This window comes from Phocoena sinus, chromosome 15 (genome assembly GCF_008692025.1).
Source record: "Phocoena sinus isolate mPhoSin1 chromosome 15, mPhoSin1.pri, whole genome shotgun sequence".
NCBI classification, from domain to species: Eukaryota; Metazoa; Chordata; class Mammalia; order Artiodactyla; family Phocoenidae; genus Phocoena; species Phocoena sinus.
Window position 1 is genome coordinate 53,628,733 of NC_045777.1, and position 23,963 is coordinate 53,652,695.

Below are 23,963 nucleotides of genomic sequence, written 5' to 3' on the forward strand. Positions count from 1 at the left end.
TGGGGGGCGGGGCTGGTTGCCAAGGTCTCAGGTGGTGTGGACCCGGAAGCAGGAAGTAGTCTGTATTCCCAGGACCTAGAACCTGCTTGGCTGGGAGATTTCCAAGGCAGGTGGGGGCCCAGGGGTAGGGCTGCTGGGGGGAGTGGGCGGGGAGGAGCTTGCTCAGGCCAGGGCCAGGAGAGAAGTGGAAGAGAGGCTGGGGTAGGGGCTGGGGCCAAGAAGGGTGGTGTGGGAGGGCAGGGCCAGGGCTGCAGTGCAGCGGGGCAGGGATGTGGCAGCCCCAGGGTTCTGAGGTGGCCCTCTGGGGGGCTGCAGCAGGCGGTGCCCAGGACCATCCAGCTGAGATGGCCTTGTTAATGGAGGATGTGGAGCAGGAGCTGAGTGCCACAGCCCAGCAAGTGCTGGGGAAACTGTGGAGCCACCAGCTGTTCCAGTCCAAGTGGGACACCGGTGCCTTCATCATCTTCCTCGTCTTCCTCGGTGAGTATGGCTTGGCCTCTGGCCCCCGGCAAGCCTCCCAGGCCGAGGGCCATATCTGGATACCCATCCTGCCCACAGGCGTCATGGCGCTCCTGCTGCTGGTCGTCTGCATCCATTGCTGCTGCTGTGGCTGCTGCCAAAGCCACTCCTCCAGGTCCCGGAAGGTGAGCCCGGAGCACCAGGGCCAGGCCGAAAAGGTGGCGGTGGGGTGGGGTGGGGCGGGCCGGGGGCCGAGGATTGAAGCCACCAGCCCGTGTGCCTCTCTTGCAGAAACACGCCGGGGGATTTGATAACCTTGCCCTGGAGCCTTAATGCGGAGAGTTCTTGCTCCCCTGCCTTTGTCCTGATGGGCAGCAATAACAATGCCTTGTTCAGCCAAAGCCTGAGTCTGGAGTGTATTCCGAGCCTCCTGTCACCGTGGGCAGTGTAGGCCCCCACTGCTTCATCCAGATGCCCCGTGTCCCTCACAACCTTCAGATGGCATGACTGTCACCAGGAGACCTCAGGTGACGTGCTGCAGCCACCCAGCGGCTGCCCATTCACCATCCCATTCAGCCCCTTGGAGGCCAGGGGTTCAGTCACTGGGTACTCGGCCCAGCTCCTGACTATCAGGGACCCCTGGCCAGGTCCCTACTCAGACAGACAGACAGACAGACAGAAGGGCTCCAGGCAAAGTCAGATGATCTTTATTTCTTGAAGTCCCTGCCAGGGTTGCCAAGCGAACACAGTCAAGGGCACTACAGCTCATGGTGGGCAGCTTCTGTCCTCCTTCCCCAACTCAGAGCTTAGGGCCACCACCCACTCCTCAGGCTCCAGTGGGAGGGGGTGTGTGGCTGCCCCTTGCCATCCTGGAGGACAGGCTGCGAAGAGGGGAGGAAGGAGAGCCCTGGGCCTGGCCCCAGCCTGAGTCCAAAGGTTCCTGCCTTGGGGTGAGGGCAGGGCTTGGACTATAGGCTACCTTGAAGCTCCGCCTTCTTGACCTCCCCCATTCAAGACAAAAAGCACGCCAGTGTCACTTCCTCCCAGTGGGTCCAGTGTTCAGTCCCATCTGTGCAGATGTGACAGGCAGGGCAGGGTGAAGAGGGAAATAAATAGCCCGCAGTGCTGAGCTCTGGTCGGCACTTTGTGTGTGTGTGTGTGTGCGTGCGTGTGTGTTTATGTGTGTGTGGGGGGGGGGGCGGGGGGGGGGAAACAGGGACTCCCTGGGCAGGGGCCATTCCCAGGGGGACCAGCTCTTGGGCGCTCTGTTCAGAAAGGCCTGTAGCTCCAGTAGCTGGAGAACACAGAGATCTGGGGAAGGAGGGAGATGGGGGGACATGGTGAGTGGTGGTGCTAGGCGATCTGGCCCCTGCTGCACCCTCTGTGACCCAGGTGAGATTTGAAGGTCATCCAAGGGCCATGTGTCAGGAAGAGGATACTGTTGCCAAGCAACACCATGGCCCACCTGTTTGGGGTGTGCAGAGGGTACGACAGATCTTAAGATTAGGGGGCCCTTTAGAGGTGTGCCGCCCCAAAAAAGAAGGGGCTAAACAACCTGCTGTTTGGCTGGCCTAATCTGCGTGAGGCCCAGCCCGGCCCTGACCGCCCCCATGTCCCCACCTTATCCTTGAGCTGCTGGCAGAGCTGCAGGGAGACGGTGAAGAAGACGAGGGCATCGTTCAGCCATGGGATCACACACTCCACCTTGTGCACGTGGCTCACCTCCAGACGCTGTGCACCCCACTCGCTGTGGGGAGATGGGAGGGTCCCTGAGGGCAGTTCAGCCGGCCAGGACCCCATCCCCTGAGGTGCAGACAGGCGAGGGCGCTCCAGGGACCCCTCCCAGGCAGGGTACTTACAACATGGCCCCGGGGCTGTGAAGCACGGCACCCCCGGCTGGGCGGAAGTTCTAGGCAGAAGAACATCAGACTGGGTCAGGCCTGGGGCCTAGGGCGGGCAGGGATGGGGTGGGTGGGGTGCTCACCTTGGTGGAATTGGGCTGCAGGACATGCAGCTGGTACACGGTGAGGCAGAGCTTGTTGAGGCTGATGTAGACGTTGACCAGCAGGTCAGAAGGCAGGGCGGGGGCGAACATCCGCTGTGGGGAGTGGGGCCAGGCAGGCAAGGGGGATGAGGGCTGAGCAGGCACATCTCACGCCTGCCCCTCCAACCACCCCGGGGACTCCCAGTCCCCATCCCATGGACTGGGGCTTCCAGTGTCTTCTCAGGTACCACAGATAGCTTCCTGCACCACTGAGCCTGGGACCCACTGATCCAGATCAGGGGGGTACATATCTGAGGGATGCAGAATGGAAGCCAAGGACCCCATCCCAGAAAACTGCACATAGGACTCTGTTGACAATTTGGGGCTTGCAGGACCTCCTGGCACCCCTGTGTCCCTCCCGGGCGTGAGCTGGGCCCCTCTGTGGGGACCGCCTCTCCTGGAGCAGGGGCTGGCCTGAGGCACCACTGACCGTGAGGCCGCTGGCAGCGATCTCAGGCAGAGTGAGGGTAGCTGGAGTGGTGAGCCGGTTTCGGGCTCTGGTCAGCTGCAGCATCACGGCATCCATCAGCTGGGGGAAGGGGGCTGGTCACAGCCGCTGTGAGGGCAGCGGGGCCTGGTCCTGATCTCCTCCCCGTCCCCACCCCTGTGTCAGTAGCAACAAAATTATGGTAGCTCCTAGCTCCTTCCCTGGAGGTCACAGTCTCAGGGCCCGAACCCCTGCAGCAGGGGGCTTGTTAAAGATGCAGGTAATTGGGCTCCAGCTGGGGGTTGGGGGCAGGACAGAAGGTTCTACTGCATGGGATCCTGGGTATTGGTCCAATGGGGAATAGAAGATACCAGAAGTTAGGCCCAGGGGCACGAGGGCGTGGTGGATGAGGGTACAGGCAATGAAGGAGCTTAGAAGAAGGGACCCTAATTCAGCTTGGATGCAAGGGACCACGGAGGGCTTCCTCAAGGAAGAACTGGGATGACTAAGTTGAAGCCTTATGGTGGACACCAGACCCATTTTCACAGGTGAGGAAACTGAGGCTCCAAAGGGTTAAGGTCACACAGCTAGGGAACGGTGGAACCATCTGCACTCATCCCTTCCCTTTGTCAAGGAGCAAAGCTTTGGCTCGAACTCAGAGCCCCAGTTTCCACTGCTTCCAGCTATTCATCCAGCTGTTGCCGTGGTGCTGGGGTCACCTGGCTCCAGGGTAAGGCAGAATTACTGGGTGGAGGCATGGGGGCTGCACATTACACCCCAGAGAGTGGTCACAGTTCTGAGAAAGACCTTAGTCCATCTGGTTTCAAATTTTCACGAGGTCCAGAGAGGATAGGTGAACCACCTGAGGACACACAGCAAGTCAGGGGCAGAGCTAAAGCATGAACTCAGGGCATCTGAGCTCATCTTGTCTCTCCACACCACATGAATTCACTTTGTTAATTACAAAAGTTTTTCTGTTGCTGGTACTAAAACCTGTAGCTACTGTTTACCAAGCGTTTACTAGAGGCCACTTTACCTGCATCATCACGATTGGCAGTCACTACAGCTTGTCTCCCTTTTACAGGTGAGGCTACTGAGGCACAGAATAGCTAAGTAAGTGACTTGAGGTTGCACAGCTCATAGTGGGGGCCCTGGGATCAGAGCCCAGGTCTGTTTCTGGAGCCTGGGCTGTGAGCCTTTCAACTGTGGCTGGATGGACATGTATACACTGAGAGGTGAAGGGTCAACCATTGGCTACACCTGAGAATGTGGGGGCAGAGCTCTCCAGGGGCCCAGTCAGAGGTCAGGGAACCTGGCTCTCCCATCCCTACGGGCAGCTCACCTTGAGGACCTCTGCTCCTGTCCTGAACTGGTAGCTCTCCTCCCGGTTGGCAAGGAGGTAAATGGCTTGGCTCACGTGGTTCCTGGCGTCCTGGATCTAAAAACAGCACCCAATGAGCAGTTGTGGGCTGGGCCTCGGCAGGGAGAGGAGCCAGATTCACAGCAGCCACGTCCCTGGGGGCCCCAGCCTACGGGCCCCCACCCTGAGGGCCTATCCTCCTAGGAGGGGCAGGGTGGGTGCCGCCTTCGGGCCAGGCCCTGGCTGGGTGCTGTGAGTCAGGCTTGGTCCCTGGCCTCATGTGGCTCACTTTCCAAAGGAGGACAGAAAATAATAGAGTAAAGGCACAAGGTAACAGACGGTGCAACTTGCACAAGGAAACAAACAGGGTGATGAGGGCGGTGAGGGAGAAGCTCCAGGGAAGCGACTCTTGAGCTGACGCTCACGTGATGAGAAAAGCTGAGGGAGTGGACTCCGGGCAGAGGGACAAGCCCAAGCAAAGGCCCTAAGGTGGAAACAGCTGGTGGCCAGTGAGAGGAGAGAAGGAGGGGGCAGAAACCAGGCCCAATCACATAGGTGCTGTTAGGAAGCATGGACTTGGTCTCCAAGAGCCAGGGGAAGCCCCTGGAAGTCTGGGCAGGGAGTGATTTGTTCAGGGCATCCCTGTAGCTCCCGCTGGGCTGGGGGCCTACACATAGGACAGGCTAGGAGGCCAGGCACTGCCCACCACAGCTGTGCTGCTAGGAAACACCTTCCCAAGCCTGCTGCGGCTGCAGGTCCCCACAGTGGCCAGCCCAGGAGGCCTCAGCGCTGCAAGGGACTGCCCCTGCCTGCCCTTGTGCCCCTGAGTCATGGCTGGGGAAGGACCCGGTTACCTGCTGCAGCTTCCACTGCTTGTCCTCCCTGAAGGCAAAGTGCAGCAGCTGGTTGTTCCTGGGCATCTTCAGGTTCACGTCCTGATGGGCAAGAGCAGGATAAGCTGGGCAGAAGGATGCCCTCCTGCTTTTGGCCACTCTGAGCCCTTGAGCCGGGGGCAGAAATGGGGTGTGTACGGTAGCTCAGGCCACAGCCACTACATGGGGCAGAGGGCCTCTCAACACCCTGGCCATTTGGGGAGTGAACAGGGAGGTCAGGAAACAGGAACTCAGGCCCAAGAGGAACCACGAGAAGTGAAAGGGAAAAGAGCCAAGAAAGGGGAAGGCGGCTTAGTCTGGGAGGAAGCGTGTAGTTGTGTGCAAATGGAAAACGTGTACATGCCAAGTGACGGAACGCCCACCCGAGGAGAGGGACCTTCCTCCAGGCCTTGGCACCTGCCACAGGGTCAAGTGCAGCTGGAGCTCAGATGTTGGCTGATTGCACTTTGATCTGGAGCCAGCCTAATCCTGCCAATGCCCACGCTTCCTGGGGCCCAGAATCCAGGTAGGGCCAGGTAGCGCTGTGTGCAAAGCATTCCTCCCCGCTTCCTGCACCTGTCACTGAAGCCACACACCAATCTCATGAGCAGGTTAGGGAGGGTGTCATTTTACAAACGAGGAAACTGAGGCCCAGAGAGGTCAAGGATACTGCCCAGAGTCACACAGCTGGCTGGCGGCAGAGCTGGGATAAGCAAGAGGCCCCCACGCTCTTCCCCACTGGGTCCTGTGGCAGCATGGGAAGGGGAGAGGGGCCGGGAGACTCACCGCCTGGCTCAGTGCATCCCCTTGCAGAGTCAGCACGCCCTTCACCTGGTCTGTGCTACAACACGTGGGAGTCAGAGCAGCGCCTGCAGCTGCCCCTCCCACCACCCCATCCTCCAACAGGCCGTCCCTGGCTGTCACAGGATGGTCCAGCCCGTCCCACTGCATATCCTCTGGACGTTGGAGCTGAAATCAGTCTGCAGGGCAGGGCCGTGCCACCTGTCCTAGAGGGTATCCCAACCCCTCCCCAAGAGCCCACCCCCATCCCAGCCCAAGCTCACCCACAGCTGCCCAGGATGAAGTTCTCCTGCTTTGTGGGCCCCTCGGTGCCTGAGCCCGGCAGAGTAAAGCGGAGAGAGGCCTCCTGCAGAGGGGAGTTGGGGTAGAGTTCACCCACTCCAGCCTAGCCATGTGTCCAGGAGCCCCACTCCCAGGGCCCCTCCCCCACAGCCTGAGTTTCAGGCCCCACAGCCTGAGTTTCAGGTCCTACCTGAGCCGATACCGGCTCCTTCCACACTCCCTGGGAGCTTACTGTGTGCCCAACCCGGGGGAGAGAACCGAGAGATACCCTCCCGGCTTGGGTAAGGTTTGGAAGTGAGGAGCAAAGTCAGGGGAGGCAGTAGTCATGGCAACCTGCAATTTTGGCTTTACCAGGCACTGCCTGGACATTTTTTTGTGATTCTATTGGCTTTTTTTTTTTATCACAACAGCCCTGAGGCCGGTACTAGTATCTTCTTTTGGCAAAGGGGAGACCCAGAGAGATCGAGTACTTGGCTGAGGTCAAAATGCTGGGTCCTTCAGATCTGAGGTTAAATGTCAATTCCAAAGGAGGCCTTCCCCAACCCCTGGGGCCGCGCTCACAGGGCTGCTTGTGGAATTGGGTAATTATCTGCTACTGCTTGCCTCCCGGCTAGACTCTAAGTCCTCTGAGGGTAGGGCCTGGTCTGAACACCGCGCGTTGCGTATACAGTCGGCGCTCGGGCGGCAGCCGCGGGAGGCCGGGGAAGGAGCCGCGCTGGGGGAGGGTAGGGAGGGTGGGCGCCCGCACAGGCCCTCAAGACGCGTTACCTTGAGGATGTCCTGCAGCTGCCTCAGCACGGCGTGCACCTCGTCGTGCAATAGCCAGCGAAACTCCTCCTCCTGCGGGGACAGGCCCGTAGTCAGCCGCCCGGGCCCACCGCCCCCCGCCCCACCCCGCCCGCGAGCCTCACCAGCACCGCCCGCTCCGCCGCCGTCGCTGCCATCACGGTCGCCATCACCGCCGCTCGCTGCCCAGCGACCGTCACCGGCCCGCCGTCCGCTCGCCGCTCAGTCCTCCGTCGCGCCCGGGCCCACCCCCCGCCGCCGATTGGCTGCGCGGGCGCCCGCCCCGCCTCCAGCTCGCGACGTTGTGAGCGCCCCGGAAACCGCCTGCTCCGGCTCGCCCGGCATACCGCCCGCACCAACCACGGGCGCTGAGCACTCCGGCGCCGTATCCATCGCTACTGTCGGGCCGGAGCGCCGGGGACGCTCGTCCCGCCCCTTCTCGGCCCTGATAGGGCGCCCTGCTCCGCGCACACTCACCGATTGGCCGGCCCGATAGCTTGCTCTCGCCGCGCCTGGCGATTGGCCGACGGGGAACCTTGTTTCCGCCCGATCTCGCCTCCGGCTCACTAGTTCCGTCGGTCCGGGAGGGACTAACGCGCGGACCCTACAGTCCCGTCGCCGCGCTGAAGAGGCCGCCGCTCCGCTCCACGCCGGGCCGTAGCTACCCCTCCCACCACCGCACGGCGCTCGATGTCTGGGCGCAGACCACCGCCAAGGTCACAATTGTGTTAACAAGAAACGTTTTTATTTTGCTTGCAGTAGCTTTTTGTTAATTGCACAAAATCATGTTTTATTTTTGCCATTTAAACATTATCACACAATCCTATTCTGAAAGACAAATGTTCATTAAAAACAAAGCAAAAATAAAAATTCACAACCTTAATTACCTAGAAGATTTGTCATTTAAAGGAGGTTTAAAGGAAAAAAAAGGGTGGTGGTGGAGGGGCTTTCTTACAAGCTTTTTCACAAGTGTCACATTTTTTCCTTAAAAGGGAAGGATTTCAAAACAAAGGTGAAATAGCTTAAACAAATATTCATAAAAAGGAACTTTACAGAATTGTCAACAATATTAAGACAACATTGACTAACCAGTTTCATTACAGCATCTTCCCCCACCCCCACCCCCTAGTGTCCGGCTAGGACTAGCACAGGCTTTGTGTTCAGACAGAGAAGAATTCAAAATCCCAGTGAAATTAACAACTGTGCCAAAAACCACGGGCATCTCCCCTGCCCTCCACCCATGTCTTCTGAGATCCCCTGACCTGGGTTCTGATCAGTGGAAAAGGGCCAAGGCTGTGAGGGGGAGGGGCCCCACACCAGCGTGGCCACCTGTTTATCATCACATATTCACTATAATTGCTGACCTGCGGTGTGACTTTGGAAAATCCAACCCACGCAGAGGGAGAAAACACTGACATCCTTTAGGTAACTTCTCCTTGTTCTTATGCCACATTCCAAGCCCCTCTGGTCCCCTATCCAAGGAGAAATGCTAGGGTCTTGAGGATGTCTTAGATCTGCCTCTGAGGGTCAGGTAGCTCTGGTTCAGTCAGGCCTAGTTCTCCTCTTCCCTCCCAACAGACCCCAGGACCCTGAAAGCACCGAAGACCAAGCTGCTGGCTGAAGTGCAGACACTCATTCCTGTTTCAAGAGCTGAGCCTAAGAAATGGTCATCGTTGGTCAGGTTGGGTCTGGACCAAAGAAGGAAGAGACAGAAAGCAATACTGTCTCCATGAGAAGAAAAGGGGGAGGGGAGGAGAATGGAGAGAGGTGGGCATGCAGGGAACTTGTGCAGGGATGCGCTGGAGAAGGTGGGACTGCTGTGAGGGGATGTGGGTCAGAGTGGCTCTTCAGAACCAGGTGAAGGGTCTGTGGCATAACGGAAACAGGAAGGAACCCCATACCCCCTCCCTCTTCAATCCTCAGTGCTGGCCCTCAGGACCCCCTTCCCAAGGACTGGAATGCAAATCCAAATACTACAACAGCCTGGTGAGGAGTGAGCACCCTTACACCAAAGCAAGGAAGTCTGATCCCAGCCCAGGCTCCACAGTGATGGTGACTTCCGGGCAGGTGCTGAACAGCAGCGAGGAGAGAGGGCTTCTGTGAAGCTCACCTAGGGGCGGGCTGTTTGCTGCTTTCCCTGGAAAGCCAGAGCCCTGTCTTCGCTTGACTCTGCCAATCCCTTTTCAGCTCACAAAGGCATTTATGGAGAGTTGGTTGCACATTGGTAGCTTAAACATGACAATCCTCATCAGCTGGTCACCTGAGGTTGGAGGGCCCATGGGACCCTCGGTTTACAGTCTGCTGGCTCATCTTGGCCCAGAGCCTCTCTCTGCGTGGGATCCAGTGGGGGACAGTGGACAGAACCACAGCCTCTTCGTTGTGAGGGAAGCAGTGGGAAAGCTTCCACTTCTCACTGCTGATTCTAGTTCCTCAACTGGAAGGGGTTTGAGATAAGACAGCTTGGAAAAAGGGGAAAAAAAAAAAAAGCCAGGCAGCAGTTTCTGGGCAGCTTCTATCCTGGGGCGAGAGCCAGTATGGTGGGGTGTGTGTGTGTGTGTGTGTGTGTGTGTGTGTGTGTGTGTGTGTGTGTGTGCACACAGCCACCTAGTCCAAGGCCAGTGCCCAGCTCAAGAGCTTTCCCACAGGCCAATCCTGCTGACACCCCTCCCCTCTCCAGGACCTCCAGGGGAGGAGCGACGCTGTGTGCTGTGCTGATGGCAAGTCTCAAAGTCTGTAAAAAAGAAGATGGAGACAGGTGGACTGGTCCAGAGTTAAGTCCCACGACCCCAACTCCATGTGAGGAAGAGGGGGTCAGAGGGAAGATGGGGGGGGTGGGGGTGGGGTCGAGGGCTTAGTGTATATAGGCTCGGTACACGGCAGACATGTCATTGTCAGACTGGTCCAGTGCCTTGGCTCTTTTGTACACCTGGAAAAAAACGACATGGGCTTAGTCTGGCCACAAAGCTGACTTACAGACACAGATCTGCTTCCGAGAGGCGGTTCTCGATGCGGTTAGGTAGGTAGGTTCTGGAGTCTAGGCTGTCTGGGCGTGACTCCTGGATCACCCACTGACTGGCCTAACCTTGGACAAAGTGCCTCAGTTTCTCTGTGCCTCCACCACTGCTTCTTGACTTTATGGAGAAGGTAACAGAGTTATTGTGAGGATTAATGGAGTGAGGAATGTAAAGGGCTCAGAGGCAGGGCTCAGCATTGTTAGTAGTTATAATCATGTTCCTTCCTGCTCCAAGGACTTCCCATGTTATCCTCTGGGCCACTGTCCCTGTCCTTCCCTCAGCATTGGCTGGCTCCTTCCCAATCAGCTCCAAGGCCTTTCCTGACCATCCCATCTGAAGCAGCAGGTGCACCACTTTACCCAGCCACCTCCATCCCTTTACTCTGTTCCACTTTATTCATAATTCTAACCTTCTGCAATTCCTACTTGTTTAAACATTTATGTGCTTACTTTGTGCCTCCTTCCATTAAAATGTAAGCTCTATAAGGAAAAGAAGGGGCTGCACCCTGTGTCCCCAGAGCCTAGAATGGTGCTTGGCAATTAACAGCCACCCTAAAGGTACTAGACGAATATGAAAGAGTGTGAGAAAAATTAAAAAGCCATCGTTTAACAAGGGCAGCACAACATCCAGTCATGTTGAAAAAATGCAGCAGGACACAGGTTCCTCCCACACAGTTGGCTGGCTGCATTTTTTTCTTTTTCTAAACATGATGTCCACTACAGCTCAGGTGTAGCTGTCAACTCAGAATGAAGACTAAACAAAAACCTTTTGAGATAAAAGAGAACTAATCATTGCCAGCAAACCTGCATTCAGGAAATGCTAAAGCAAGTTCTTCCAGCTGAAAGGAAAACAATACCAGAGAGAAATTCAATTCTTCAGAAAGGAAAGGAAAGTACTGGAAATGGTAAATTAGAGAAATATGAACTTATTTTTTCTCTGAATTTCTTTAAAATACATATGACTACTTAAAGCAAGACATTCTGACAACGGTGGGTTTAAACAAAGACAAATGTAACACATAGGACATTTGTACTCTAAAGCAGGGGTTCTCAACCCGGGATCATTTTGCTCCCCACCTGGAGTGACATTTGGTAATGTCTGGAGACACCTTCTATGAACTGAGGGGGTGCAACCGGCATCTAGTGGGTAGAGGACAGGAATGCTGCTAAACATCCTGCAGTGCACTGGAGAGCACCCACATCAAAACATCAATAGTGCCCAGGTTGAGAAACCCTGCCTTAGAAGATGAGGGAGGGAGAGGTAAATGGATCTTCATTTTATGTAAAGAGGTCTAATCTAGGATGTGAAATTAAGGATGCGTATAGCAATCCTTAGAGCAAAGACAAAAATGATGCACTGTTAAAAAGCCAATAGATAAAATGGAATTTAAAAAAATATATATTTATTTATTTATTTGGCTGCGCTGGGTCTTAGTTGTGGCACACAGGATCTCAGGATCTTCACTGTGGCATGTGGGATCTAGTTCCCTGACCAGGGATCGAACCCAGGCCTCCTGCATTGGGAGGGTGGAGTCTTAACCACTGGACCGCAAGGGAAGTCCCAATAAAATGGAATTCTAAAATATATTCAAATATCCCAAAAAAGGGATATCCCAAAAGAAAGGAGGAACAGACAAACAAAAGCCAGAGTGGACAAATGGCAATCAAATGATAAAAGAGTAGCTCTAAATCCAACCACATATCAACAGACTTCAAGACAAAGACTAAATGTTAATGGACCAGTTAACCTCAAGATCCTGAACTCCAAACAGTGGCCAGAAAGTGCCGTGCTCCATCAAGAAATTAACCAAAATGTCTGTTTCCAAGCCAACGAATCCTGTAGTCAAGGGAGAGGCAAGTGGAAATCACCTCACAGAGAAGTGCTCCCAACACAAGCCACCATGGAACCCTTCAGAAGTAACCACAGTTACAAACTCATCAACGAAAAATTATACAACACACGAGGAATTCCACTACCAAGAGAGAACCTGAAGGTAATAAAGGAGGAACCTGAAATTGTACTGCAAACTGGAAGAGTGAAACAAGTACTCTGAGATGTTCAGACACATGAAGGAAGGACAGAGACACAGAATTCAAGGACAGAAGATTATAAACTATGAAAAGGCAGGTCTGAAAAGAACAGTACTGTGTATTTATTTATTTATTTATTTTTGGCTGTGCTGTGCGGCTTGCAGGATCTTAGTTCCCCAACCAGGGATGGAACCTGGGCCTCCAGCAGTGGAAGCAAGGAGTCCTAACCACTGGACAGCCAGGGAATTCCCCAGTACTGTGTATTTTTACTTCTTCTTTGTCTCTATAGAACAAGCCACTTGAAACCTCTATTTAACTTGAATAAAAATGCATATAGTTTATAGCACTTGGAAGACAGAGTCTCTAAAATAAATGAATCTGTGTGATTCATGTATGTATGTGTTTCACAAAACGTAGTTTTTTAAAAATTTATTTTATTATTTTATTTTTTTGGCTGCGTTGGGTCTTCGTTGCTGTGCGCGGGCTTTTCTCTGGCTGCGGCGAGCAAAGACTACTCTTCGTTGCGGTGCACGGGCTTCTCATTGCGGTGGCTTCTCTTGTTGCAGAGCACGGGCTCTAGGCGTGCGGGCTTCAGTAGTTGTGGCTTGCGGGCTCTAGAGCACAGGCTCAGTAGCTGTGGCGCACGCGCTTAGAGGCTCCGCGGCATGTGGGATCTTCCCGGACCAGGGCTCGAACCTGTGTCCCCTGCATTGGCAGGCAGATTCTTAACAACTGCACCACCAGGGAAGCCCAAAATGTAGTTTTTATTGTAACTCTATAGTAAAGACAAATATTGCTCAGCTGTTTTGTTTTTTTTTTAAGCTTATACTTCTATCAGATTGAGATAAGAAAACTGAACTTCTAAAAAACTGTTTCCAAAAAGTGCCTATGTAGGTGCTTAATAGATGTCATTCAAAAAAAATGTTAAGGACTAAACAATCCAATTAATAGGCAGACAGTGTCAGAATGGATAAAAATGCAAGCCCCAATTATAGACTGTCTACAACAGACACAATTTTAAAACAAAGGTTGAAAGTAAATGGATGGAAAAATACATCACATGGAAATCGTAAGCATGAGAAGGCTACAGCAGCCATATGAAAATCAGACAACAGACTTCAAGACAAAGATCAAGGTGGACATTTCTTAATAACGAAAGAGCAAATTCATCAGGAAGACATAACAAGCATAAATGGCTAAGAGCCCAATAACAAAGACATCAAGCAAAATGGACAGAATTAAAGGGAGAAACATGATCCCACAATCACAGCTGGAGACTTTAACATCCCTTTCTTAGCAATTGAAAGAACTAGAGAAAAAGGTCAGTAAAGAAAATCTGAAAAAATACTACCAACCATCTCGACCTAATTGATATGTGCAGAACACAGCACCCAACTGCAGAACACGCAGTCTTCTTAAGTGAACATGGCACACCCACCAAGACAGATCATCTGCTGAGCCACAAAACAAGTCTGAATCAATGTAAAGAGTTAAAATCCATACGTAGTATATTTTTTTGGATCACAGAGATACATTAGAAATCAATAACCATTAGGTATCTAGGAAACCCTTCAGGGTTTTTATTTGTATTTGACAAATAATCCACAGGTCAAAGAAGAACTCCCAGGGAAGTAAGCATGGCTCGGAGGAAATATACTTAGAAAAGGAAGGTCTAAAATCAACAACCTAAGATTCCACCTTGAGAGGTTAGACACAGAGCCAAGCCAAGCCAAAGTAAGCAGAGGGAGGAGTGCAAGGGAAACAAAGGAGGGCTGCAGGGACTAGCACTGTGGCCTCCTGCTGTTACCTCATTGGCTGCAGCTGCCATAGGAGTCGGATGGTTGACGGCATCACCCAGCGCAATGGCTAGACGGAGATCCTTCTGAATGTATTTCAGGTAGAAATCAGGCTTAAAGTTTCCTTGTAGGATATCTGAGGAGGGAAAGTCATTCATCAGAAGAACTGAAAGGATCCTAAATAAGAAACCACCTGGAGTCCTGTCAGAGGTCAATACCTAGCATTTCCTCCCCCTCGGACACCCAAGAGACAAGTTCCCAGCCTGTAGCCCTAAATCCTATCTACCATGTCTCTGGACGCTCTCTGACTGGGGGCCTGGACTGACTGGAGTGGGTGCATCATTCACACACAATGAGCCCCTGAAGAAGACACTGTTCTGTGACATCTGCCTGACCCAGTTCCCAGCTTCAACCAAAACTAAAACGCAAAAAGAGAGGCCAAAGGCAACTTACTTTGGCACTTCTGGTCCAGGAAGATGCTGGCCAACTGTCCCTGATTGAGGATGTCCAAGAGTGTCTGCTGGGACTGGCCTGTCACTTGAGCCAGGGTGAGCCCCTCAGCGATGGTGGCCATGAAGCTCCCCTGGACCATGTTCACGATCAGCATCATCTTAGCTGCGTTGCCAACCTCACCTGCCCAGGGCAAAGAATCGTGGTCACATCTCAAGAATCCTGTGGGAAGGGACTTTCTGCCCACCCTCACCCCTGCTTGGACCCACCTCTACACCCAGGGGAGGCCCCATTCACCTGCCCCTGACAGAACTGGCTCTGACCCTTCTGGCTCTTCCTCCTTCCAGGCACTGACTGTGCAAGTCAAAGGAAACCTTCCCACGGGGGCCCCAGGCAGAGAGGCCGTGCGGGACTGACGGTGTCATCAGGGCGGTCTAGAGGGGATGTGGCCCACCCAGCCTCCAGGCCTGAAGTGGCCCGACAGGTGGGCAGGCATGTTACCTAGAAAGAAGGAGGTCTTCCCCATTGCCTGGAAGCAGCTGCTGCAGTCCTCATATAAGCCCCTGTCTCCGGCCGCTAAGATCACCAACATCCCATCATTAGATAGCTGCTGATTCCCTGAGACCGGGGCTTCCAGAAAGCGGCCCCCCCTGGACACAATCACCTGGAAAGGAAAGTCACAGCTTCTGGAGGCCTTGCCTCTCATGAAGGTCTTGGGCAGGAAGCAAGGAGCATACTGGGGCAGGAGCACTTGACCCTCCACGCCGAGGCCCCAAAGCTGACGCCCGTACCAAGGTGCTGGACTGACAATGGGAGGGTCAGCAGACTGTCCTCCACCAGGTGCCTGAATCACATGCAGTAGACAGAGAGAAGCTGGGGTGTCCTCATAGGCTCCCCATTTACTCGGAATTTCTCACAAAGACCAAAGACTATAACCAACATGACAATGCCAATGGTGTGGTCGACCACACTTCCTAAAGACACTGTCCTACCTTGATTTTAGCCACCCGTAGAATGCACATGAGCCACAAATCACCACCCCCTCACTTGGGCCCAGTGGCTCAGCATGGTGGAATACTCTGCTAGTATCTGTAGAAAGCTGCTTAAATCAAAAAGGCCCTGCTGGCAGCCTAGATTGCTTCTGAGAGGCTGGCAGCTATAGGACCCAATGCCCACCCCAGCCAGGAAACAAGTCTCCTTTCACAGCCACTCAGACTAGCTGTAGATTTGAAGGCAGAGAGTGAAGGCAGGCTAGTCCCAAAGTCTCTGGCTTTGGCTCTAGAGTAACTAAGTTGCCCACTCTTCGGCATGGTTAGCCTGGGTCTTGGGCTCCAACTGAAAGGATGCTGGAGGGCCAGCCCGAATGAGGCCGCTACCTGGGCCAGCTCGGTGACTGTGTCAGCATCCACCGTTGACATGTCCACGTAGCACTTCCCGGGGCGGATCCCTTGCAGCACACCACTGGGGCCCAGCACCAGCTGTGGGGACACAAGGGAGAAGCAATAGCCCAGGCTCCCAGCCAGACACCCAGGAGCCCCTTAGACCTAAGGTCAGCGTCCTGCTGATTTTTTGGCTCATTTCCCAAATAGAAGCTAAATATTAAGGCTCAAAAGGGAAGAGCATGCAAATAAGCAAGGGAAAGAGGAGAATTTATGGTATGCTCCCATTTATCTTCAAAAAGAACATGTGTGTTTCTTTTTATTAAAAACCTCCCATTGAAAAGATGGAACCTCACTATTTTTTTTTTTTTGGCTTCTTTGGATTTACTTGGATTAGTCCAGTCATGAGTTTAACAAGATGACTACTGCACTTGAACTTTTAAAGCATAAAAATACAGCGATAGCTAAACATAGGAACTTGTCACATGGACCACAGGCACACCAAAGCTTCCAGCTCAACAGGAACACATTAGCCTGTCAGGAACCATTTCACATTTCAGCACAGACCTCAGGGACCCTCATCAGTTTCATTCTTTGTTCTGAATTAAAGGAAGTCTGTATTCAATCTATGCAAACACCCTTCACAATGGGAGATGGCCCCCAAATGGGAAATCCACTGCCCCACCCCTACCCCAATGCACACACTCACTCAGTGCTCAGGGGAGAAGGGGAGGAGGCCAGCCAGTTTTCCCGGCCACAACCTGAGGCGCTGAGGGGAGGGAGGGGATCCTTACGTCCTTGGCTGCCTTTGGATCCGACACGCAGGCAAACGTGATGTCACAAGTTGAAACGACTTCAGCGGGGGTTCTTCCTAGGCGGGCCCCCTCCTGGATGAACAAATCACACTGCAAAAGTCACAGATCCTAATGTGAGCTGCAGGCAGTGCACAACACACACACCAGCCAGGCCAGAGATGCAGTGCTCAGTCCTCCGGAGTGGCCTTCCAAGGCAGGAGGGCTGAGACTGTGAGCCAGGGGCCCCAGCGGGCACTCTGACTGCTCAGGGAAGTGGACGGGAGCCCCTTAAGCACAGTCTTGTGGTTTTTTTTTTTTTTGGCCACACTCATGTGAGACCTTAGTTCCCTGACCAGGGATTGAACCCACGCCCCTACAGTGGAAGCGCAGAGTCTTAACCACTGGACTGCCAGGGAAGTCCCCAGTCTTGCCTAGGAGGGTGTTCCATGTTCTACTTCACAGGAAGCACAAAACAAACATCTGCTGAAGGTTTTCTGAATGAAGAACAGGATGTGAATAGTACTTGTCTGCCGCTCTTTGTGGCTGTCGCTGTCTTGGCTGTGGTGAAATCTACCCAGTGCCCTGTGAGCTGGGGAAGCAGGGCTTGGGCTAACAGGTTGCCATTCTGTACTGAATTGTTTCTGGGGGCGGGGGGGTCTACAAGCACTAATTTTTCTTTTCTGAAAATTAAAATCACTAGAACATCTCATAACAAAATACATCATTAACATTTTGCTGTATTTCCTTTTTCTTTCTTTTCTTTTCTTTTTTTTGCGGTACACGGGCCTCTCACTGTTGTGGCCTCTCCCGTTGCGGAGCACAGGCTCCGGACGCACAGGCTCAGCGGCCACGGCTCACGGGCCCAGCCGCTCTGTGGCATATGGGATCCTCCCGGAGCGGGGCACGAACCCGTGTCCCCTGCATCGGCAGGCAGACTCTCAACCACTGCGCCACCAGAGAAGCCCTGTATTTCCTTTTTCTAAAGGCATTTAAAAAAAGTATTTAGAATAATTTGGACCTATAATTTTGCATCTAATTTTTAACATTTTATATGATTACATCTATCAATATTATAGACTTTCATAATTACTGTTTATAACGCATGGCTGCAGGATACTCCACTGAGATATATACCTGAGTTTACCTAATGGCTCTCCTGCAGTTCAATATCTGGCCTGATTTTAATTATAAATGAGCCCAACAAATATCCATCTCTTCTATTTTTTGAATTTAGATCTCTGTAAGTAGAATATAACAGGCTCCAAAAATGGTTTTAAAAAATGTAGACGAATGGCTTTCGAATAAGGCTGTGTCCATTTATAATGATCTCTGGCAAAGTCTCAAATCACCAACACAGAGCACATTTTTTAAAAACAACAAATAAGTACACATAAATACATTAAAAACTTGTCCTACTAGATGATTTAACAAGCCCAAAATGGCCACTTTCTGCTTGATATATTCTGATTACTCCTGATTACTGAATCTCTTTAATACCTCTGTTTATTGTTTCCTCTTTGTGAGCTACTTAAAAATCTTTAAATCATTACTATACTATTTGTTTAACAAGAAATTCCACTCCTGGTTTTATACCTAAAGAAAACAAAAACACTAATTTGAAAAGATACACACACCCCAAATGTTCATAGCAGCATTACAATAGCCAAAATATGGAAGCAACCTAAGTGTCCATCAACAGATGAATGAATAAAGAAGATGTGGTACACACACAGACACAGACACGGAAGAATATTACTCAGCCATAAAAAGAATGAAATTCTGCCATTTGTAACAACATGGATGGACCTAGAGGGTATTATTATGCTTAGTGAAATAAGTCAGACAGAGAAAGACAAATACGCTACACTATCACTTATATATGGTATATGGAACCTAAAAAACAAACAAATGAATATAAATAAAAGAAACAGACTCATAGAACAAATTAGTGGTTACCAGTGAGGAGAGGGAATCGGAGAGGGGCAAAATAGGAGTAGGGGACAGAACAAACTGCTATATATAAACTAAATAAGCTACAAGGATATATTGTGCAGCATAGAAAAATATAGCCATCATTTTATAATAACTTTAAATGAAATATAACCATAAAAATACTGAATCACTATGCTGTACACCTGAAACTAATCTACCAATGTAAATCAACTATACTTCAAAAAAACCAAAACCGGGCTTCCCTGGTGGCGCAGTGGTTGAGAGTCAGCCTGCCGATGCAGGGGACGCGGGTTCGTGCCCCGGTCCGGGAAGATCCCACATGCCGCAGAGCGGCTGGGCCCGTGAGCCATGGCCGCTGAGCCTGCGCATCCGGAGCCTGTGCTCTGCAACGGGAGAGGCCACAACAGTGAAGCCCGCGTACCGCAAAAAAAAAAAAAAAACCAAAACCAAACAAACAAAACCCCCAAAACCCCCCACAAAAACTAGGGAAAAATACACAAAAATTGTTAGGGTAGTGGGAAATTTTTAGAAATACAAAATTTTTAAATTCCAAAAGATAAAAAAAAAAACGAGTTGGCGTACTTTTCAATTTTTTTTTCGTTTATTTTTTGTTGTGAGGAGTATTATCAAAAACTATTCATGGGGCGGCAGGGATGAATTGGGAGAATGGGACTGACATATATACACTACTATGTATAAAACAAACAGCTAATGAGAACCTACTGTATAGCACAGGGAACTATACTCAATGCTCTGTGGTGACCTAAATGGGAAAGAAATCCAAAAAGAGAGGATATATGTATAGGTACAGCTGATTCACTTTGTTGTACAGCAGAAACTAATACAACATTGTAAAACAACTATACTCCAATATAAACTAATTTAAAAAAATATTCATCATGGGCTTCCCTGGTGGTGCAGTGGTTAAGAATCCACCTGCCAATGTAGGAGACAGCGGTTCAAGCCCTGGTCGGGGAAGATCATACATGCCACAGAGCAACTAAGCCCGTTCACCACAACTACTGCGCCTGCGCTCTAGAGCCTGTGAGCCACACCTACTGAAGCCCGCATGCCTAGAGCCCGTGCTCCGCAACAAGAGAAGCCACCGCAATGAGAAGCCTGCACACCACAATGAAGAGTAGCCTCTGTTCGCCATAACTAGAGAAAGCCTGCATGTAGTAACAAAGACCCAACTCAGCCAAAAATAAATAAATAAATAAATAAATAAAAAGAATCTGCCTGCCAATGCAGGGGACATGGGTCTGAGCCCTGGTCCGGGAAGATCCTCCATACCACGGAGCAACTAAGCCCATGCACCACAACTACTGAGCCTGAGCTCTAGAGCACGTGAGCCACAACTACTGAAGCCTGTGCACCTAGAGCCTGTGCTCCGTAAAAAGAGAAGCCACCGCAAAGAGAAGTCTGTGCACCCAACGAAGAGTAGCCCCCGCTCACTGCAACTAAAAGAAAGCCTGTGTGCAGCAATGAAAACCCAACGCAGCCAAAAATAAAAAAAAATAAAATTTATTAAAAAAAAATTCACCTTTTTCCTTAAAAAGACAGACTTAAAAAGATCTATGTTAATATTTAATTTTGTTTTCTTCTGGTTTTTCCTTTTGAAAGAAATGAGGGTAAGCAGCAGAGCTGTCTGATTCCAAGCCCAAGTTCATAATTGCTTTGCTCTACTGTCTTCCCATAAATTAATCTGGAAAGAATGGCCACGTTTGTAACAATTAAGCTTTCCAATCAAGAAAACAGGATGACCCGAAGCACTTCTATCAAATGGGAACATACTTATAATGCAAACCCTTAGATTCTACCGATGTTCTGCAAGTATGCATGTCTAGATTTCCTGGTTACCCTGGCCTTGAATCAGAAATACCTGCCGAGGGGCTTCCCTGGTGGTGCAGTGGTTGAGAGTCCGCCTGCCGATGTAGGGCACACGGGTTCGTGCCCCGGTCCGGGAAGATCCCACATGCCGCGGAGCGGCTGGGCCCGTGAGCCATGGCCGCTGAGTCTGCGCGTCCGGAGCCTGTGCTCCGCAATGGAAGAGGCCAGAATAGTGAGAGCCCCGCGTACCGCAAAAAAAAAAAAAAAAAAAAATACCTGCCGAAAGGGCCTCTGAGATCTCACTCCTGACTCAGGGCCCCACAGCACCTACCCAATGCCCAGCACCTGAAGCCCACATCTCTTAGCATGGCTTTCAGTGCCCTTTCTCCTAGGCTCCCTCAACTCTCCAACCAGTTCCTTATTATTCTTGAAAAGGGCTGTTTTAACAAAGTGAACTTCTTACTTTGCCTAGAACATTTTTGTTTATTCAAATCCACCAGCTCTACTACCTCCCTTCATTCCAGCTCTCACCTTGCTGCACACATGGGATGCTCACCCCATTATTTCACAAATATATGCTTAGCCACACCTTGTTCCTCAAGAGGCTGGTTCTTTCTTGGTCTCTTTGTTCCTGGCAAGTACACTGCTTTAATTTTCTGGTACTTAGACTATGGTTCTTTATTTCTTTAATTTTATTTATTTATTTGTTTATTATTTTATTTGGCTGTGTTGGGTCTTCATTGCTGCGCGTGGGCTTTCTCTAGTTGCGTCGAGTGGGGGCTACTCTTCGTTGTGGTGCACGGGCTTCTCATTGTGGTAGCTTCCCTTGTTGCAGAGCACGGGCTCCAGGCACACAGGCTTCAGTAGTTGTGGCTCGTGGGCTCTAGAGCACAGGCTCAGTAGTTGTGGCGCATGGGCTTAGTTGTTCTGCAGTATGTGGGATCTTCCCAGACCAGGGATTGAACCTACGTCCCTTGCGTTGGCAGGTGGTTTCTTAACCACTGCGCCACCAGGTAAGTCCTAGACTATGGTTCTTTACCTTTTCCTGGATGGGAACTTGATGGGAGCCTGGCCTCTCTCCATTACAAAAGACTTGGAATTCCATTTCAGGGCATGCACAGACCCCTTGAATCCATGGACCACCTGAGGTTAAGAACTTCTAAACCTGTCCTGTCCCATATGGTAGCCACTAGCCACAGGAGACTGTTTATTTTTAAGTGAAACAAAATTTAAAATTCTTCAGTCTACTAGCCATGAATCAAGTGTTCAAGAGTCACATGTGGCCAGTGGCTACCACACAGGCCAGTGCAGATATAGGACATCTCCTTCACCACAGAATGTTCTACGGCACGGTGCTGTTAATACAATCCAAACACAGAACATAGTGCAGCCATTAACAAGGACGAAGCAGATCTGTTGATACACACTCCCCATATCAATGATTACACACACACACACACACACACACACACACACACACACACACAAACTCTTGCATGTGCATGGAAAAACCTCACAGGTTTTTTTCCTATTACTTATTTCAGGTAATGGCAGAGAGGGGAAAATTTCCACTTCATTTTATACCCCTGGGTGTTTTAAATGTTCAGTTTTTATGATAACGTCCTACGCTGGTGTATCTACACCCCCACCTGCCTGAACTAAGAGCTTGGCTTCTACTCCATGGCATGCAGAACGATGAAGAGAGACAGGAGGGAGATTCCTATCCTTAGTTACCCCAAGGGTCAAGGCTCTGTCCCACCCCACCCAACAAGCACCACTATGAATGCTTACTTTCTCTGCAGTCCGGTTCCAGACAGTCACCGTGTGACCCATTTTTAGCAAGTTGGAGACGATGCCACTTCCCATGAGGCCAAGGCCCAAAAATCCTATCCTGAAAAAGAGAGAGACTGATCAGTTCAAGGTGGGGGGTGGGGTAGGGGAGGACAGGGTGAGATCCTGAATGCCACACAGGCTCCGCTTCCTCATAAACCTGGGGAGCCTCACCTCAGACCACCAGGAACACTGCTCTGTGGCGTGCTGACACCACCACTGCAGAGCCAGCGGTAGTGCAGGCAAAGCGTGCCTTTTCTTATTATGCCACTGTTCAAAAGTGTTCATAAGTTTAAACAGGCATTTTAAAATCCTCAACTGTCACTGCAAGAAATATGACTCATGGTTTATGGCAAATCTTCCAATCATTTCCTTGTTGCTTTGATAGAAGGTCTGAGCTTACAATTCCATTACAGTGAGAAGGCAGACATTTATCTTCAGATCCTGCAACAGTTCCTGATCAGCCACCTCGAGTCCTAGGCCTTGAGATGCCAATTTAAAGCACCCTGGGATCCATGACAAGTTAACAGGAGAAGTAAGTACGGAGCCAGCCACCTTCCTCAACTGCAGGAGTCCGCATCCTGGTGCTCACCTCCCCTTCCCAGCTCCACGCCCTGCACCACCTTTGCACTCTTCGTGCCATCAGCAGGGACAGGCCTTGCCTCACTTCTTCAAAGCCTCACCTGAGCTTTGGAACCAATCTTTCTTTCCCAGTGCATGGATTCTTCTCCTGAACCTCTTTCCTCCTGTTGCTTCTCTACCCTGGCCCGTCTTTCTCTCCACCACGCCTTCTAACTGCAGGCCCATTATGATCCTTCTGAATCTGAAGTACTCAGGTGGACAGTATGTTCGGCTTACCTTCACTTCCTACAGCTTGTTCCTTCCTACAACCCCTAGAACTTGGGGGCTACAAGCTGCTACATGCTTTTATAGATGATTTTACCTTGCCCAAATGTCTCTTCTTGGTTCTTGCACTTCTGTAACTCTCCTTGCATAAGACATGGCTAAACAATGCCTCTTTCTTCATTTAATTAATTTTTTGGCTGCGTTGGGACTTCGTTGCTGCACGTGGGCTTTCTCTAGTCGCTTTGAGCCAGGGCTACTCTTTGTTGCAGCGCGGGCTTCTCACTGCGGTGGCTTCTCTTGTGGAGCATGGGCTCTAGGTGTGTGGGCTTCAGTAGTTGCAGCACGTGGGCCCTAGAGGGCGCAGGCTTCAGCAGTTGCGGCACGTGGGCTCAGTAGTTGTGGCTCGTGGGCTCTAAGGCGCACGGGCTCAGTTGCTCCACGGCATGTAGGATCTCCCCAGACCAGGGCTTGAACCCATGTCCCCTGCATTGGCAGGCGGATTCTTAACCACTGCGCCACCAGGGAAGTCCTCTTTCTTCATTTATTACCTCATGTTCTTGTTTTCAGCTTGTGTTTCTCTCAGCTCTAAGATCCTCTGCAGCTTCTTCACTTTGACCTGTGTTATCCTTTCAGTATTTTCAGTCTCCTACAAGTCATATCTGCAGCCACCTTTTCAAACTGGCTCAGAGGTTCCGCTATCTTTGCTGGAATATGCACTCTCATACTCTCTGTCCCAGCCTGCTCTAAGTCATTTGAATCAAATGCTGAAAATGGAACCCACCACCACCTTCCTCACCAAATGGCACCCTTGACCATTAAGTTTCAAGCCAAAGCTTAAAAACAAGGAGGTATCTTCTGTCATTCACAGCTATCTGGGTAGTACAAGTTTTCCCTATGATTCTAAATCATGACAGACTAATTCTCTTTCCTTTTCGTGGTGTTTCAGGACACCTAGAAGACCTGGGGATAAAGTTTATGCATTTTTTTTTTTTTTTTTTTTTTTTTTAATG

At 51.1% G+C, this 23,963-nt stretch overlaps 3 protein-coding genes across 13 annotated transcripts in view; 1 reads left to right on the forward strand and 2 right to left on the reverse strand.

Moving 5' to 3' along the window:
- The first annotated feature begins 48 nt into the window (after positions 1-48).
- Positions 49-854, forward strand: SMIM22 (small integral membrane protein 22). Of its 3 annotated transcripts, none has more exons than XM_032604326.1 (4): positions 49-106; positions 319-480; positions 559-644; positions 751-854. In XM_032604326.1, the coding sequence occupies exons 2-4, from the start codon at positions 345-347 to the stop codon at positions 790-792; spliced, it is 264 nt and encodes an 87-aa protein (XP_032460217.1). In that variant the 5' UTR covers positions 49-106; positions 319-344; the 3' UTR covers positions 793-854. The 3 variants fall into 3 exon arrangements, with proteins under 3 accessions (XP_032460217.1, XP_032460218.1, XP_032460216.1); XM_032604327.1 differs by having other exon boundaries at positions 82-110; XM_032604325.1 differs by lacking the exon at positions 49-106 and having other exon boundaries at positions 250-480.
- A 290-nt stretch (positions 855-1,144) lies between these two features.
- Positions 1,145-7,310, reverse strand: ROGDI (rogdi atypical leucine zipper). 3 transcript variants are annotated; one of them, XM_032604319.1, is made up of 11 exons: positions 7,157-7,310; positions 7,014-7,085; positions 6,227-6,309; positions 5,949-6,003; positions 5,145-5,225; positions 4,273-4,368; positions 2,934-3,032; positions 2,444-2,557; positions 2,319-2,368; positions 2,080-2,206; positions 1,145-1,924 (listed from the first exon to the last, which is right to left on the reverse strand). In XM_032604319.1, exons 1-11 carry the CDS (start codon positions 7,199-7,201, stop codon positions 1,493-1,495), a joined length of 1,254 nt encoding a protein of 417 aa, XP_032460210.1. In that variant the 5' UTR covers positions 7,202-7,310; the 3' UTR covers positions 1,145-1,492. The 3 variants fall into 3 exon arrangements, with proteins under 3 accessions (XP_032460210.1, XP_032460212.1, XP_032460211.1); XM_032604320.1 differs by having other exon boundaries at positions 1,146-1,770; XM_032604321.1 differs by lacking the exon at positions 2,934-3,032 and having other exon boundaries at positions 1,145-1,770.
- Positions 7,311-7,754: 444 nt separating this feature from the next.
- The window catches only part of GLYR1 (glyoxylate reductase 1 homolog), a 37,248-nt gene continuing 21,039 nt past the window's right edge, over positions 7,755-23,963 (reverse strand). For 2 of the 7 annotated variants that reach the window (XM_032604313.1, XM_032604317.1), the window contains 7 exons: positions 22,069-22,168; positions 16,495-16,605; positions 15,698-15,799; positions 14,823-14,985; positions 14,325-14,504; positions 13,883-14,007; positions 7,755-9,957 (listed from right to left, as the gene is read on the reverse strand). In XM_032604313.1, coding sequence (XP_032460204.1) covers positions 9,883-9,957; positions 13,883-14,007; positions 14,325-14,504; positions 14,823-14,985; positions 15,698-15,799; positions 16,495-16,605; positions 22,069-22,168 — 856 coding nt within the window. In that variant the 3' untranslated portion in view covers positions 7,755-9,882. Of the gene's footprint in view, positions 9,958-13,882; positions 14,008-14,324; positions 14,505-14,822; positions 14,986-15,697; positions 15,800-16,494; positions 16,606-20,329; positions 20,480-22,068; positions 22,169-23,963 lie in introns of all 7 variants that reach the window. The other 5 variants (XM_032604318.1, XM_032604315.1, XR_004345682.1 and 2 more) reach the window with 4 other exon arrangements.

Excerpts from the sequence above, each read along its gene's own strand:
- ROGDI (XM_032604319.1), bottom strand. The coding sequence starts at position 7,201 with ATGGCGACCGTGATGGCAGCGACGGCGGCGGAGCGGGCGGTGCTG. Across the intron at positions 7,086-7,156 it reads CGGCGGAGCGGGCGGTGCTG|GAGGAGGAGTTTCGCTGGCT; the intron begins GTGAGGCTCGCG and ends CTGTCCCCGCAG. Across the intron at positions 5,226-5,948 it reads GGGATGCACTGAGCCAGGCG|GACGTGAACCTGAAGATGCC; the intron begins GTGAGTCTCCCG and ends CTTGCCCATCAG.
- SMIM22 (XM_032604325.1), top strand. The coding sequence starts at position 270 with ATGTGGCAGCCCCAGGGTTCTGAGGTGGCCCTCTGGGGGGCTGCAGCA. Across the intron at positions 481-558 it reads CATCTTCCTCGTCTTCCTCG|GCGTCATGGCGCTCCTGCTG; the intron begins GTGAGTATGGCT and ends TCCTGCCCACAG. Across the intron at positions 645-750 it reads ACTCCTCCAGGTCCCGGAAG|AAACACGCCGGGGGATTTGA; the intron begins GTGAGCCCGGAG and ends CCTCTCTTGCAG.